Raw genomic sequence first — 16560 nt, 5'->3', positions numbered from 1 at the left:
ACACTTACTTCCATTATTTACAAAGCTGCAGTCAGAAGCGTGGACGGAGACCGGAGGAATAGGTCAGACCCATGTCTCAGGAATCATCACTGTAGTTGCGGTGTCAAATGTCGGGGAGTGGGCGGAGTTCAATGTTGAGGTGGGTCGGGTTAAACGTTTAACTCCGCCCACGTTGAGGTCTGCGGGGCTGCAGTCAGGGGCTTCTCTGGAAACCTGCCTGTGAGGTCTCGGTGACGTGTGCGCACTGCGCGCCGTCAGCCAAACTTCCACTCCGCCAGCTGTGGTTCGCCTTATGCCAAGAGTAGACCAGGTTGGAGCTGGCGGGCTTTCGGCGAAGTCTCGGCGAGACTTTTTGGCGAAACTTCCACTGCACCAAGCTGAATCTGTGACGCCTCCCCCTGCTGCGCCGCCACACCCATCTTGGCGCAGGCGATCCACCAAACTGCCAAACTGACCGTGTGCAAGGCTGCGCTGATCGAAACTTGCATTGCGCTGGCTCCGCCACCCTGCGCTGCGCCACGAAACTAGGGCCCTTATTGTCACTCGACCGAGGAAAGCCGTCCGTCCTCTGAATGTCCTCTGTCTTGTTGTATGATGCGGTGATTATCCTAGAGGTCACAGTTCAACGAGTGACGTCAAGTTTAAACAGGACCAGGTGACCTTGTATCTGCTGGACCGTGTTGGTCAATGTGCTTAACTGTAGATAAGATAAACTTCTCAACCTCACCCATTATTTGATTAAACACCACATGAAATAAAATCCATCTCCCTCTCTCTCTCCTCAAACCGTCTCTACAACCTGCAGCCTGTCAGTCAGTCACCGGGGAAACACTGTTGATGGTGCCCAACACTACATTGGATTATAATATCAAGTGGGCGTGTCTATAAAGGAGAGACATAGAAACCCTTCTCATTCACATATCTTGAGGTCGGAGGTTGAATATCAAGAAAGTTGATGCGTTATTCCAACTCCTTCCATTCATGCTAGCATTACATTGTGTGTGTGTGTGTGTGTGTGTGTGTGTTTGATGGGGATTGTTTGTGAATGTTGTGGTTGAACAACGAGAGCACTGAATGTGTTGTTTTGTCTTTCATCCAGAGAACGAGGTGATCGAGGAGACCAAACACAGCTACCACAAGGACTTCTCTCACGGCCTCCCCGACCTGAAGAGAGCACACACACACACCAGACGCAGGAGGAGCACTGGTGAGATGAACACACACACGCACACACACACACACACACACACACACACACACACACACACACACACTGAAACACAGTATACAGTATTGTATGAAAATAACCACAATGATCACAAAGATGACAGTCTAATGTATCAATACATTTATATCACATGTTCATATCATGTACCTTCTCATTGTACTGAACGTTCTCCAGAATGAAGTTCAAAGGGATTCTAACACCAAAGCAAACCTGAAGCAAACGTTCAGCGTGAGTTTGATCATTTGTGTTTATTCGTGTCACACTAGACCTGCAGGAGTGGAGGGGTTTACGTCCATAGACACCAGCAGTGTTTCATCAATCATGGCTGAAATGATCACTATTGGTGCTTTGAACCTGTAATGAAGTCCCAGTTATGCCGGGAAACCTGTCTAAACCTGTCTACCTATGATATAACCATATCTAGTAAGACAAACATGGCTGGTTTACCACAGCGAGATGAATCCAAAAACAATACAGCTTTGATTTCATTGCAATAACAGCATAAAAAGGATGCTTAAATAACTATGTAATAGAGATGCGTCGTTCGTGAATGAACATGTCTTCAGGATGAAATCTTTTCAGTGAACGAGAACCATTCTGTCAATCTTCCATCTCATCCCTTGCTTTCCCGAGGCTTTTTTTTAAATATGTGCAGCAGAGTTGTGCCTTGTGGGCAGGATTCCTCCCTGATTTGACTGTGGAAGTGAAAATCGACTGTCTTATTGGTCGAGATAGGCAACAGTTCATGGAGGAGGCAGGATAACTGTGACTGACGATAGATATATCCAAGTCTAACATGCAACACCAACACACTATGTTGACACTTGACTTGGATATTAGTTTAAGTTAATAACTAGATGACAAACTACATTACAATGTTATTATTGGAGATACAATTTATTTGATAGATGAAAATAAAGTTGTCGTTGTGTTCAACATTAGCAGCGTTTTCATTAGCCAGGTTTGTGTGTGTGTGCTTATTTCTGCCTTTGCCACCACTGTTCTATCTGTGCCTGCCTTTCAGTTTCAGTCAAGAACGAGTGGCGAGGCGAGAGAGCTCCGACAATCACAAGTTCCTCTTTCACCAACCATAACATTCTCACTGACAAGGTCTGACTCCAGAACTCTTGTTCGCCACCCCCTACAGGTGAACGAGAGTTATGGACACTGACTCACGATTTGTGGAAAGAGTAACAACAGTGAGGAAGTCATAAACGTATTACCACATTTGTCATCTTCGGATAATTCTATCCGATAATAAGAGTTTTATGATTCTATTTTGTATTATCTTAATACCCATCCCTCTTTATCTGTATTGGTTTGACTGACCTTTTGACCAGTGACACACAATTTAGCAAGTGTAAAGAAGATTTAATCAAGCATATTATAAAAGACATCCAGATCTTTTAGTGGAGGATCTATAGCAAACTTAAACCGCCATTTAAAAGTAAAACATCCCATTGTGCTGCTGATACAATTAAGGGTAGAGGCAGATCCAGAAGAAGAAGATGAAACCCCCAGCAGTGATAGAGAAAGGGTAGAGACAGATCCAGATGAAGAAGATGAAATCCCCAGCAGTGGTAAGGGTAATTCTGGAGAGTGGAATGTAACAGACAAAGTGTTGGCTTGTGTGACAGAAAAGGCTGCCAAGATGACCCTGCCCATTCAAAAAACCAACTAGAGGCACTTGCCTTGCTTTGCACCAGGACTAAAAGGAATGGACTGAATGAAAAGGAAGGAATCAATTGGTTGAACGGATTTGAAAGAACTGTCTCTCTAAACGTAACAATATAGCCCACCCTTAATAATGATGTGATTTGTGAAAAGTCTGAATGCTTTGTTAGGTCTGTCTGCAAGACGACAACCGAACATCTTTGAAAAAAGCTGGTTTTCTGAATGGTGTTTGGATTAATAGGTGCTTATCTTACATGGAAAGAGAAAAAACAAGACCTGTAGTTAGTGTGAGTAAGTTTACATCCTGGTACCAAACACACAGGCATCATAGCTTCACTGAGAGACGTCACTTATCACATTTTTAGGTGTGTCGTTTTTGGAATTATGTATTTCCACTGTCTCAATAGTTATTTGACAAAATGAGACTTTATTGTTGTATATACAATTATCTTTTAAATTGACAAACATGTGTAATTCATGATACATTTCAAACTGGATAAAAAACAATTGACTACTTTTTTTTCATGGCCCATGATTTTTGGCATGGTCGTCCCATGCTAGCCTTTCATTTCCCACCTGTTTTTATAATTATATAATGTATAATATGTAGTTAGCTGGGATCGGCTCAAGCCCCCCCGTGACCCTGAATACAGGATAAGCGGTAGACAATGGATGGATGGATGTATAATATGTAGTTGGTGTGAAACAGCTTCATTGTTGGCCTCATGGTTGCTTCGTCAGCACAACTCCTCACCTCAGCTGAACCTCTTGGTCTTTTAAAAGGCAGTGATGGGTGCTCCATCAACACTCAAAGAGTGTAAAAATACGACAGCGATATTGTTGGTTTTATACACATACATTCTTACACATGGTTTGGTCAGGTCTCTGTAATAACATGAGGTACTATCTTTGAGCTCTGATACAATACCTGTTTCCTCCATTTCTCATTCAGTAACATCAAGACGACAGGAGGAGAATCTTAAGACTGATAGGCTTTAGTGACACTTCTTATGCAATCACGAACGCACAAAACATTCACCTTTGGTGTGAAATATACCATAAGTGCTCTTTCCTGCTCAGTTAGATTGACCTTTGACTTCTGTGTTCCCCTGCAGTGGTTGAGGAGGCCTTGCCGGCGGTGTGTAAGGTGCGCACCGTGATCTACGAGATCCCTAGGAGCCTGGTGGATCCCACATCAGCCAACTTCATCATCTGGCCACCCTGCGTTGAGGTGAAGCGCTGCACCGGCTGCTGCAACACTAGCAACATGAGATGCCAGGCAGCCCACAAGCACCACCGCACGGTCAAGGTAGGAACCAGAACTTGTGTCTGAAGGACCTTTATAGGAAAAGATTTCTGCACTCGACCATCACCAGCGTTGTGAACATTACAAAAATGTAATCCGAGAAGATCAGGTGACAACCTAATCAGATATTAAAGTACTTGATCCCTTTCCATTACTTTTGTATTACCTCTTAACCAAATGTGCAAATAAAGAGGAGATTAAGATCCCATCAAGACATGTTGCAACAGGTGCTGCCGCCTCAGAAACGCCACTTGGCATCAGTCAAAGCAGCTGCTGAGCTTGTGTAGTGGGGCTGCATGTTCCAGCTGCTGCTGGACGATGAGGAGGGAAGTAAGGCAATCAAAAGGTTTTTGGTTCACAACAACCTGAAAAAATGTATTGTTCATCTTTTTCATTTGTTAGTTGATTATAATCCCTTAGATAGACTGGTAACCTGTCTGTCTCTACATGTCAGCCCTGTGATAGACTGGTTACCTGTCTGTCTCTACATGTCAGCCCTGTGATAGACTGTTTACCTGTCTGTCTCTACATGTCTCCCTGTGATAGACTGGTTACCTGTCTGTCTCTACATGTCGGCCCTGTGATAGACTGGTTACCTGTCTGTCTCTACATGTCGGCCCTGTGATAGACTGGTTACCTGTCTGTCTCTACATGTCAGCCCTGTGATAGACTGGTTACCTGTCTGTCTCTACATGTCAGCCCTGTGATAGACTGTTTACCTGTCTGTCTCTACATGTCTCCCTGTGATAGACTGGTTACCTGTCTGTCTCTACATGTCAGCCCTGTGATAGACTGGTTACCTGTCTGTCTCTACATGTCTCCCTGTGATAGACTGGTTACCTGTCTGTCTCTACATGTCTCCCTGTGATAGACTGGTTACCTGTCTGTCTCTACATGTCTCCCTGTGATAGACTGGTTACCTGTCTGTCTCTACATGTCGGCCCTGTGATAGACTGGTTACCTGTCTGTCTCTACATGTCAGTCCTGTGATAGACTGGTTACCTGTCTGTCTCTACATGTCGGCCCTGTGATAGACTGGTTACCTGTCTGTCTCTACATGTCAGCCCTGTGATAGACTGGTTACCTGTCTGTCTCTACATGTCTCCCTGTGATAGACTGGTTACCTGTCTGTCTCTACATGTCAGCCCTGTAATAGACTGGTTACCTGTCTGTCTCTACATGTCGGCCCTGTGATAGACTGGTTACCTGTCTGTCTCTACATGTCGGCCCTGTGATAGACTGGTTACCTGTCTGTCTCTACATGTCGGCCCTTTGATAGACTGGTTACCTGTCTGTCTCTACATGTCTCCCTGTGATAGACTGGTTACCTGTCTGTCTCTACATGTCAGCCCTGTGATAGACTGGTTACCTGTCTGTCTCTACATGTCAGCCCTGTGATAGACTGGTTACCTGTCTGTCGCTACATGTCATCCCTGTGATAGACTGGTTACCTGTCTGTCTCTACATGTCTGCCCTGTGATAGACTGGTTACCTGTCTGTCTCTACATGTCAGCCCTGTGATAGACTGGTTACCTGTCTGTCTCTACATGTCGGCCCTGTGATAGACTGGTTACCTGTCTGTCTCTACATGTCAGCCCTGTGATAGACTGGTTACCTGTCTGTCTCTACATGTCAGCCCTGTGATAGACTGGTTACCTGTCTGTCTCTACATGTCAGCCCTGTGATAGACTGGTTATCTGTCTGTCTCTACATGTCAGCCCTGTGATAGACCGGTTACCTGTCTGTCTCTACATGTCTCCCTGTGATAGACTGGTTACCTGTCTGTCTCTACATGTCAGCCCTGTGATAGACTGGTTACCTGTCTGTCTCTACATGTCAGCCCTGTGATAGACTGGTTACCTGTCTGTCGCTACATGTCAGCCCTGTGATAGACTGGTTACCTGTCTGTCTCTACATGTCGGCCCTGTGATAGACTGGTTACCTGTCTGTCTCTACATGTCAGCCCTGTGATAGACTGGTTACCTGTCTGTCTCTACATGTCAGCCCTGTGATAGACTGGTTACCTGTCTGTCGCTACATGTCAGCCCTGTGATAGACTGGTTACCTGTCTGTCTCTACATGTCGGCCCTGTGATAGACTGGTTACCTGTCTGTCTCTACATGTCAGTCCTGTGATAGACTGGTTACCTGTCTGTCTCTACATGTCGGCCCTGTGATAGACTGGTTACCTGTCTGTCTCTACATGTCAGCCCTGTGATAGACTGGTTACCTGTCTGTCTCTACATGTCTCCCTGTGATAGACTGGTTACCTGTCTGTCTCTACATGTCAGCCCTGTAATAGACTGGTTACCTGTCTGTCTCTACATGTCGGCCCTGTGATAGACTGGTTACCTGTCTGTCTCTACATGTCAGCCCTGTGATAGACTGGTTACCTGTCTGTCTCTACATGTCTCCCTGTGATAGACTGGTTACCTGTCTGTCTCTACATGTCTCCCTGTGATAGACTGGTTACCTGTCTGTCTCTACATGTCTCCCTGTGATAGACTGGTTACCTGTCTGTCTCTACATGTCGGCCCTGTGATAGACTGGTTACCTGTCTGTCTCTACATGTCGGCCCTGTGATAGACTGGTTACCTGTCTGTCTCTACATGTCTCCCTGTGATAGACTGGTTACCTGTCTGTCTCTACATGTCGGCCCTGTGATAGACTGGTTACCTGTCTGTCTCTACATGTTGGCCCTGTGATAGACTGGTTACCTGTCTGTCTCTACATGTCGGCCCTTTGATAGACTGGTTACCTGTCTGTCTCTACATGTCGGCCCTGTGATAGACTGGTTACCTGTCTGTCTCTACATGTCAGCCCTGTGATAGACTGGTTACCTGTCTGTCTCTACATGTCAGCCCTGTGATAGACTGGTTACCTGTCTGTCTCTACATGTCTCCCTGTGATAGACTGGTTACCTGTCTGTCTCTACATGTCTCCCTGTGATAGACTGGTTACCTGTCTGTCTCTACATGTCTCCCTGTGATAGACTGGTTACCTGTCTGTCTCTACATGTCGGCCCTGTGATAGACTGGTTACCTGTCTGTCTCTACATGTCGGCCCTGTGATAGACTGGTTACCTGTCTGTCTCTACATGTCGGCCCTGTGATAGACTGGTTACCTGTCTGTCTCTACATGTCGGCCCTTTGATAGACTGGTTACCTGTCTGTCTCTACATGTCTCCCTGTGATAGACTGGTTACCTGTCTGTCTCTACATGTCAGCCCTGTGATAGACTGGTTACCTGTCTGTCTCTACATGTCAGCCCTGTGATAGACTGGTTACCTGTCTGTCGCTACATGTCAGCCCTGTGATAGACTGGTTACCTGTCTGTCTCTACATGTCGGCCCTGTGATAGACTGGTTACCTGTCTGTCTCTACATGTCAGCCCTGTGATAGACTGGTTACCTGTCTGTCTCTACATGTCAGCCCTGTGATAGACTGGTTACCTGTCTGTCTCTACATGTCAGCCCTGTGATAGACTGGTTATCTGTCTGTCTCTACATGTCAGCCCTGTGATAGACTGGTTACCTGTCCAGGTGAACCCTGCCTTCGCCCAATATCAGCTGGGATCGGCTCCAGCCCCCCCGCGACCCTGAATACAGGATAAGCGGTAGACGATGGATGAATGGATGAATGGATGGATGGATGGATGGATAGATGGATGGATGGATGGATGGATGGATGGATGGATGAATGGATGGATGAATGGATGGATGGATGGATGGATGGATAGTTGATTATATGTTGTGTTAATAATCGGAATCCGTAAAGTAACTAAAAATGTCAGATACATTTATTGCATTAAATAGTACAATTTTCCCCTCTATGATGTTGTGGGGGAGAAGTAGAAAGTGTTACAATTGACTGGCATGGAATTAGCTGCTTAGCGGTTGAATGCTATGGTAATATTAATATAATAAAACTTTGTTATAACATAACTAAACTAAAATTATCTTTGAGCCACGTTAGGCTAACATTAAACAATGTTTGCTGGTTATAACACATCTGTTTAGCTAACAGATCAATATGTAGGAGTAAGAGCTAGCAATCAGCAATAACTTTGCTACGTTCCAACACAATGTCACTCCAGTCTAAGAGAGACCTGTTGTTATAGTAACGTTACATCCTGGTACCCAACACACAGAGAGACCTGTTGTTATTGTAACGTTACATCCTGGTACCCAACACACAGAGAGACCTGTTGTTATAGTAACGTTACATCCTGGTACCCAACACACAGAGAGAGCTGTTGTTATAGTAACGTTACATCCTGGTACCCAACAGACACAGAGACCTGTTGTTATAGTAACGTTACATCCTGGTACCCAACACACAGAGAGACCTGTTGTTATAGTAACGTTACATCCTGGTACCCAACACACAGAGAGACCTGTTGTTATAGTAACGTTACATCCTGGTACCCAACACACAGAGAGACCTGTTGTTATAGTAACGTTACATCCTGATACCCAACACACAGAGAGACCTGTTGTTATAGTAACATTACATCCTGGTACCCAACACACAGAGAGACCTGTTATAGTAACATTACATCCTGATAACCGACACACAGAGAGACCTGTTGTTATAGTAACGTTACATCCTGGTACCCAACACACGGAGAGACCTGTTGTTATAGTAACGTTACATCCTGGTACCCAACACACAGAGAGACCTGTTGTTATAGTAACGTTACATCCTGGTACCCAACACACAGAGAGACCTGTTGTTATAGTAACGTTACATCCTGGTACCCAACACACAGAGAGACCTGTTGTTATAGTAACGTTACATCCTGGTACCCAACACACAGAGAGACCTGTTGTTATAGTAACGTTACATCCTGGTACCCAACACACAGAGAGACCTGTTGTTATAGTAACGTTACATCCTGGTACCCAACACACAGAGAGACCTGTTGTTATAGTAACGTTACATCCTGGTACCCAACACACAGAGAGACCTGTTGTTATAGTAACGTTACATCCTGGTACCCAACACACAGAGAGACCTGTTGTTATAGTAACGTTACATCCTGGTACCCAACACACACGCAGGGTAGCTATAGAAAGGTGGGTGTGTCATCTTTCACAGTTGTATACTACAGTTATACTACAAAATGTGAGTTTCTTGATGTGTAATATTATCTTTTCAATTGACAAACATCATATGTGTAATTCATGAAATGAATAGTGGTCCAGTGGAAGGACTTGGACTCTCCATTCATAAGAACCCACAAAACAAAATCTGTTTTTATACATTTCTGTGCAGACTTTTGGGATAATATAGTAAAAAGCATACTTGGTGTTAGCTTTAATCCCGGCCTGATGGGTGCTTGGTCAGAGCAGTTCGTCACCTCAGCTGAACCTCTTGAGTCTGTTCAGACTTGAAGCAGAGATACTTGTGCAATCAGAACTGGAGCTCCACTGACTTGGCTCGTTGTCGGGTATGTGGAGCGACTCATTCATGGATACACACCTGTGTGTTTACAGCCGCAATAGAGACAAGGCTGTCAGACATTTGTAGTACTTGTACTACATATTCACAGTAGTATTCTATTTGAAGTGTTGCTCTGCATCCGGTGCTCCCTTCCTCACTCAGCAGACAAATCACTAAGCCGTTTCTTTTGTTTCTGTAAATATTTGACCATCTGAACTTGACTGGCCCACTGTGGCTGGTTATGGTTGCTAAGCTATGATAGGACGGCTGCATATTGGGGGAGGTTTGGGTTTGGGGTCCTGGTCCTGTTCTGCTGCACTGGAAGTGGACTGTGGGCACGCTAAGAGTATAGCTGTAGTTAAAATGTGAGGGATAATAATACATAAATTATATTAATACAAATGTGATATGTGTGCACTAGATTGGAAATGCTTCATAATGTACACTGTTGTATTTTATGTAGAAACAACCTCTGGTTGCAGAAAGAGGTCAAATTGCATGGAGGTCTCACTTGATTTAGTTAGACTCAGTTAACATTTAAAAAATGCATTCATGGTGTAAATTGCTTATTCAAAGTCTTCTTCAATCCAGCATGATGTTCATTTAGTACATTATGGTCCATTTAGAGTCCAACAGACCAGAAAGCAGGGGATGATTTAGGGGGCGGAGCTACTCGTCCTACCAATTAGCGACTCACAGGCAATCCATACCGTACCTAAGCACGTTTAAAAGTCCTTTTTTTTTTACTGGTGTGAGTGCTCCGTACATTTTCTTGACCCTGGCACAGTTGGAAAAGGTTGCTCATGTACTCAACCCCCCCCCCCCCCCCCCCCCCCCTTGGCTTGGGCACATTTCAGACTCGTGGTGTGAGCTGTACCAGAGCAGAACCGGGAACCGCTCCTTTTATAATATAAATGCTGCGCTACTCTCTGCTCTGATGCAGAGATCGAGTGTTTCTAGAAATATGTGTAGACGGCAGTAAAGTGTCAGACATGTTCTCTGTTGTGATGACTTTTAGACGGCGCTTCTTGGAAACTAAATACATGTGTTGTATTACGACGTGATAACATATGTACAAAAGGCTGCTTCGGCCCAGTTGGGGTCTGCAGCAGTGTGCAGGTAGGGGAGGGGAGAATATCGTGCTTCGGCATGGTACTGATCAAATGGCCCTGGTGTGAGCGTGCCCTAAGACTTTAACACTTTGCTGTAAAGTTGACCTTGAATTATGACGCTAACTTTGTTAGCAGCTTCACACCAGAATCCAGATGGATCTAGATCCAGTGAGTTTCTGCCCAGGGTGTCAATCTGCTGCTTGTGTTCGTCAGATCCACCCGTCGCTCCTCCACAGTCCAAATATGGTCACTGGTTGGAAAGATTCCAAGATGGCAATGTCTAAAATCCAAGATGTTGTCTGCCAAACTGCTGAACTCGAGGCTTCAAAGCCGTAGTCCACAAACCTTTGGGGGACGTCCACTTCTTAAAGTGTGTAGGAATTACTCCCATCTAGTGGTGAAATTATATTTTGCATTCAGATGAATAGTGCTCTCTAGCGCATCGCTTTGTTGCAAATACGGTAGCCGTTACGTTCCAAGAAGCATGTCATCTAACACCACTTCACCAGTATTCCTTCAGGGGATGAGGTTGGTATTTCAAACAAACATGTGAGCATCTATAAGTAATTACTCCTCCAGCAAGATAGTGATTTATATTGGTTTATTTTTTGTAGCCTTCCATTACTATGTCGTAGCCTATAGCATCAGCTAACAACTAGACACAACAAACACAAACAAATGTTACTAAAGTGCTTATATTGCTCTACAACACTGACTGTAAAAGGCAAGAGGTCATGTCCGGGACGTCCACCATGGGCGGATGAAAAGCTTGGGAGAGCCGGTCCTCCACGCCACCCCTGTGTGTCTGGAAGCGTCTCTCGCTGATGTGATCTCCTTTCATTCATGCTGGCTCTAAACGAAACACGTTCAGGCGTCATGTCCCTCCTCGGCCGTCATAGTCTTCAAAATGGCGGAACGACACGGAAGCCTCCTGAGGACTTACTCGTCCATGTAAATACAAATAAGAAATTCTTTGCTTCCGAGGATAAATCAGATTACCATACACACTTATGAGGACCTATTTATGAATAAAGATATTGATTTTAGCTAATACATTACTTAAAACGTTACACACTGTCCCTTTAAGAAGTGTAATATTTGATATATCAAGAAGATTCATAACTTTATAAGGTAATGCTCAGGCAATACGATGCATGAATATATTACAATAACAGAAATAATAATTAAAAAGGGCAAATCACACAAATAAAAACCTGCTATACGTGATCGGGGTTGTAATTTAAGCACCATGTGTTGTAGTGTGAATATGCAACACAAAGCAAAAAAATAAACATAAACTTAAAATGTATTCATTCAAACTCTAAATTTAAAACATGCATAAAATAAGTGCTATATCGTGGATTAAAGAAAGGCTATACAGCGACACAAGAAAAGAATAAATTAAGGAATTTGAATATATAAATAATTAAATAAGTGATGAATAAAAGATACAAGCAAGTATTTTCTTTGTCATTTAGAAATGTCCTGCATGTCTGTCTCTGAGAATCAGTTTGTTATCCAAGCATCTGCTGCTGCCGTTGTAGATTATAATTTAAAAGTTTGCAACGTGTATATGATCTGGCACTGTCAATATAAATCCTACAGACAGACATTTTGTCGTCTTATTCATAGAATCCTAACTTTTGTTTCTATTTCTGTTAGCTTCAGTGTGAGAGATGTAAAACATTGTATCCTTGTATATATTCACATTAATAAATGTGATTGTGATTCTATTTCTACAAGTTAGATTTTTAATTGTCCGTGGTGAACAACAATTAACACAGTGTGATGGTAGAGAGACGGAATTAGTTAAAATATAGAACCAAACTTTCAAAAATGTCTTTTTTAAAGTACATTCTGTCTGTCTGTCTGTCTGTCTGTCTGTCTGTCTGTCTGTCTGTCTGTCTGTCTGTCTGTCTTTCTCTCTTTGTCTCTGTTACTCTGTCTCTCTCTCTCTCTCTCTCTCTCTCTCTCTCTCTCTCTCTCTCTCTCTCTCTCTCTCTCTCTCTGTCTCTCTCTCTCTCTCTCTCTCTCTCTCTCTGTCTGTCTGTCTGTCTGTCTGTCTTTCTCTCTTTGTCTCTGTTACTCTGTCTCTCTCTCTCTCTCTCTCTCTGTCTCTCTCTCTCTCTCTCTCTCTCTCTGTCTGTCTTTTTCTGTCTGTCTGTCTGTCTGCCTGTCTGTCTGTCTGTCTGTCTGTCTGTCTGTCTGTCTGTCTGTCTGTCTGTCTGCTTGTCTCCAGGTGGCGAAGGTGGAGTACGTGCGGCGGCGGCCCAAGCTGAGGGAGGTTCAGGTGAGACTGGAGGATCACCTGGCATGTATGTGCACCAACAAACGCCACATCAGCCTCAACGTAGACACAGACAACGGTGAGCACACGACACACACACACACTCACAGGGAGAGAGAGAGAGAGAGAGAGAGAGAGAGAGAGAGAGTGTGAAGGCTGCTCCTGTCCTAATGTGTCTCTGATACCAAAAGGAGCTGATAAGAGATCTGAGGTATTTACTGTTTCTCCTCTCTGCTTGAATTAGTCCTCCCTCAGGGTAACCACACACACACGCAGACACACGCACGCACACACACACACACACACACACACACACACACACACACACACACACACACACACACACACACACACACACTCCTCTTGATTATCCAAATCTCTTTCCTGAACTAGAGCCAACTACAGAAAGCCGACTTGATAAAAATGCTTTTTCACAGTTCCAACATGCATCAAGCTAAATGGAGATGGACTCACAAAGTGTGAGTGTGTGTGTGTGTGTGTGTGTGTGTGTGTGTGTGTGTGTGTGTGTGTGTTAGTTGTTTTAATGGACAGATCTGTAAAACAGAGTCACACAGAAACGCCACTTTACCAGAGATGTGCTCTTTACACAAGTAATAAGAGTGATGCAAGTGATACAAGTAATACAAATAATATAAGTAATACAAAATAAAACCTCAACAAAATGACTATTGAAGTAAAGAGGTCGCAGTCAACTGATTAATAATGTTGCGTAACTTCTCACCAAATGTGGGGCAAATTTTTCATGGCGATTACCATAGACGCAAATTTGTGAATGAGGTGAATATGAAAATTGCTTCATTTGCATATTCTTTGGAGTTGAGATATTTAAACTCAAGCAAAACATTTGCATGACGATGTGTTGTAAAGGCCTATCAGTGATTCTCTCAACCTCTTTACAAATCACACATTGTTGTGTGACAGGAACGGTTCAGGTGGAGGGTGGTACTCAGTTCTGTGAGGAAGACACCACAGTAACTGTTGAAAGCTCTGGCTGTGTTCAAGTGGTGTTTGAAGAACAGGTTCTCATATTTTAATCCCTTCCTGGAACCGCTTTCCTCACAGTTCAATCAGCCACCATGTTTGTATCAAATCCAGGCTGAAACCCACTTTTCTTCTTCCGATGCACTTTTTCCTTTTTAATGTGTAAAACCACAGGTTGTTTTTAAACGGTGACTTGTCTCCATTAATAATCACAGCAGAACTTCTTTTCTAGATTTTCATCCATGCCAACTGCATCAAACTGTGAATATCCAGAAAAGTACATCACATTCTGCACATGCAATAGCCTACTTGATGTCTTGTTTTAAAGTTCACTAATGTACAACATATGCTGAAATAATGACAAAAAATACTGCTCTTTTCACTGTTATGTTATCTTATAAATATTTCATAATTTAGAAATAATATAAATAAATATAACAAATCTTTTTTCAGTGTGACTCTGTAACATCTGTCCAAAAATATAACATATATTTTGAGCTAACTGGTGCAGCTGTGAAACAGCATCAACATTCTTTTGAAAAGGAACTATGTTGAATTCTGAGTTTTGTTCTCCCGGCAGGTGTCAGGTGAAGACGGATGGACAGATGGAGGACATGTGGAGGACGGGAAGATGAGGACCAGCACCTTCAGCCTCCAACATCTCCCTCAGCTGCCTGGGAAGGGTTGGATGGAGTTTATATTCTGAACTGTGACCTTTGGGAGCTTTGATGGATGACGGACCCACGCTGCACTTTGAAACTTTGCTTTGCAACAGAACGAGAATCATGCCGACGGTTTCCTCGCTGTGATTCCTCGACAGAGAAAAGAAGTGAGGTGGATTCTGGGATATATTGCTCCTTCTTCCGAGTATAAACCGCTCAGTGACTTGGATTATAAATGGGGTGGAATCCTTTCTAGAAACAGTGACTGGGATTAGGTTTTTGTACTCTCTCACACACACGCATGCATGTATATCCTCTTATTTTTATAACCTCTCATTTTCTATGGCTCTCTGTATTTCTGGTACATTATCAGCAGAAAGAATGGAGGGAAATAAACACGTTACTGATACTAATAAACTATTTATATGAAAACTAAGTGAGCGTGGTGATCAGAACATCATGTTTGATGAATGCTGAAAGCAGAAACACAATGCTTTTATTTATATATTTTTAATGCTGAAAACAAAGTGCCTTCAGCTTTTATTTTTACTAGATTATTTTACCCTTTAATTGATATGGCTAAAAAATAAAATGTCTTTCAGCTGTTATTTTTAAGGCTGAAAAACAGAATCTCAACCTAAAGGGTTAGCGAGCAGGCTTCTGTGTGTGTGAGAGAGAGATCATGCTACTGAAGTTAAACCCTGTGAGTTGAGTCACACACACATAATACCCTGCTAACAGATTGACCTGCATGCTGTTAACACGGTGGAATAACATATAATGACAGGTGACTCAGTACAGATGAAGGTAAATGTCTTCAGGGTGATGGAGTGGAGGAAACCATGACTTCATATTTTAACACCACACATCCGACAGCTGCTCGCCATGCGTCCGTCCTCATTATTCTTTGTGTGCACAGCTCGATACAACAGTTGACACGTTATTGGCTGTTGGCAACCAATCATTGGCCTTTTGTTGCCATCAGCAACCAGAGGATTCTGCTTGTTACCAGTCTGACAGCCGTAATGTTAGCGAGTTGTGACATATTAGTTGAGTCCCAATTAGCGTCGTCCTTTCAGCTGCGTCGTGTTGAAGACTACTAGGGCCGAACCAAGCGCTCTCTGAAATGAGACGGTACGGTTTACGGAGGATTTCCTGTTAGCGTCACCAGCTGTTCCCACCCCCACCCTCTGCTGCTCCCATCAGCTAGCTACCTGTTGTTGTTGACAGCAAAGAGCATAGAAAAGGTAACTAACGTTAGCCTATATGAGAGAGAGAGAGATCATATTTCATATTTTATGACATCACATTTTGTTCTTTTTATGTTCTATTCTGATGGAGGATGTGCTCCATGATGTTTCAGGCTTAGAGAGTGTATTCTGCTGCATCTCCTGCTGCTGCTGACGTGCTCGTAGACCCACTCTTTAATAAACAATCATCACCGGCACGCAATACATCATGGGATATAATGGGCTGTGAAGGATCCATCAGTGGGATCCTCTGAATCCGGGAAAAGAAGGTCACATTTGACACTGGGCCGCCTGGTCTCAGCCACTGTGACGCATTCAGTGTTCAACCGCAGCCTCCAAAGGACGGACGCTGAATGGTGAGAAAGCTGTCGTCATCTTTGTTTCATTCTGCAAAAGTCAAATCATTGTTACGTAAAAGCGACTCTGATTTGGGGACGGCAGCCGTTCAGTGAACAAGCAAAGTAAAGGGAAGTAGTTTGTTATTTGTGGTGGTGAAGCCACAGAGCCAAGCCTCTGAGCCAGGAGGGTGTTCAAACCACGGCTGGCGTCCCACAATGTGATGCTGCGGTCTCAAGCTTTAAACACCTATTGGGACA

General features: G+C 43.7%; 1 protein-coding gene across 2 annotated transcripts in view; it reads left to right on the top strand.

The window, feature by feature from the left end:
• pdgfaa (platelet-derived growth factor alpha polypeptide a) overlaps window positions 1-15146 on the top strand; it is a 33043-nt gene extending 17897 nt beyond the window's left edge. Inside the window, exons 3-6 of one of the 2 annotated variants that reach the window (XM_084006528.1) lie at window positions 1100-1207; window positions 4018-4211; window positions 13003-13129; window positions 14633-15146. In XM_084006528.1, the coding sequence (XP_083862654.1) occupies window positions 1100-1207; window positions 4018-4211; window positions 13003-13129; window positions 14633-14643 (440 nt within the window). In that variant the 3' untranslated portion in view covers window positions 14644-15146. Of the gene's footprint in view, window positions 1-1099; window positions 1208-4017; window positions 4230-7748; window positions 7873-13002; window positions 13130-14632 lie in introns of those variants that run through there. The other variant, XM_084006529.1, reaches the window with a different exon arrangement.
• The last annotated feature ends 1414 nt before the right edge of the window (window positions 15147-16560 follow it).

This window comes from Eutrigla gurnardus (genome assembly GCF_963514095.1).
Source record: "Eutrigla gurnardus genome assembly, chromosome: 3".
Classification (NCBI taxonomy): Eukaryota; Metazoa; Chordata; class Actinopteri; order Perciformes; family Triglidae; genus Eutrigla; species Eutrigla gurnardus.
Note: the sequence above shows the minus strand (reverse complement) of the source record. Positions and strands in the feature narration are given on the sequence as shown.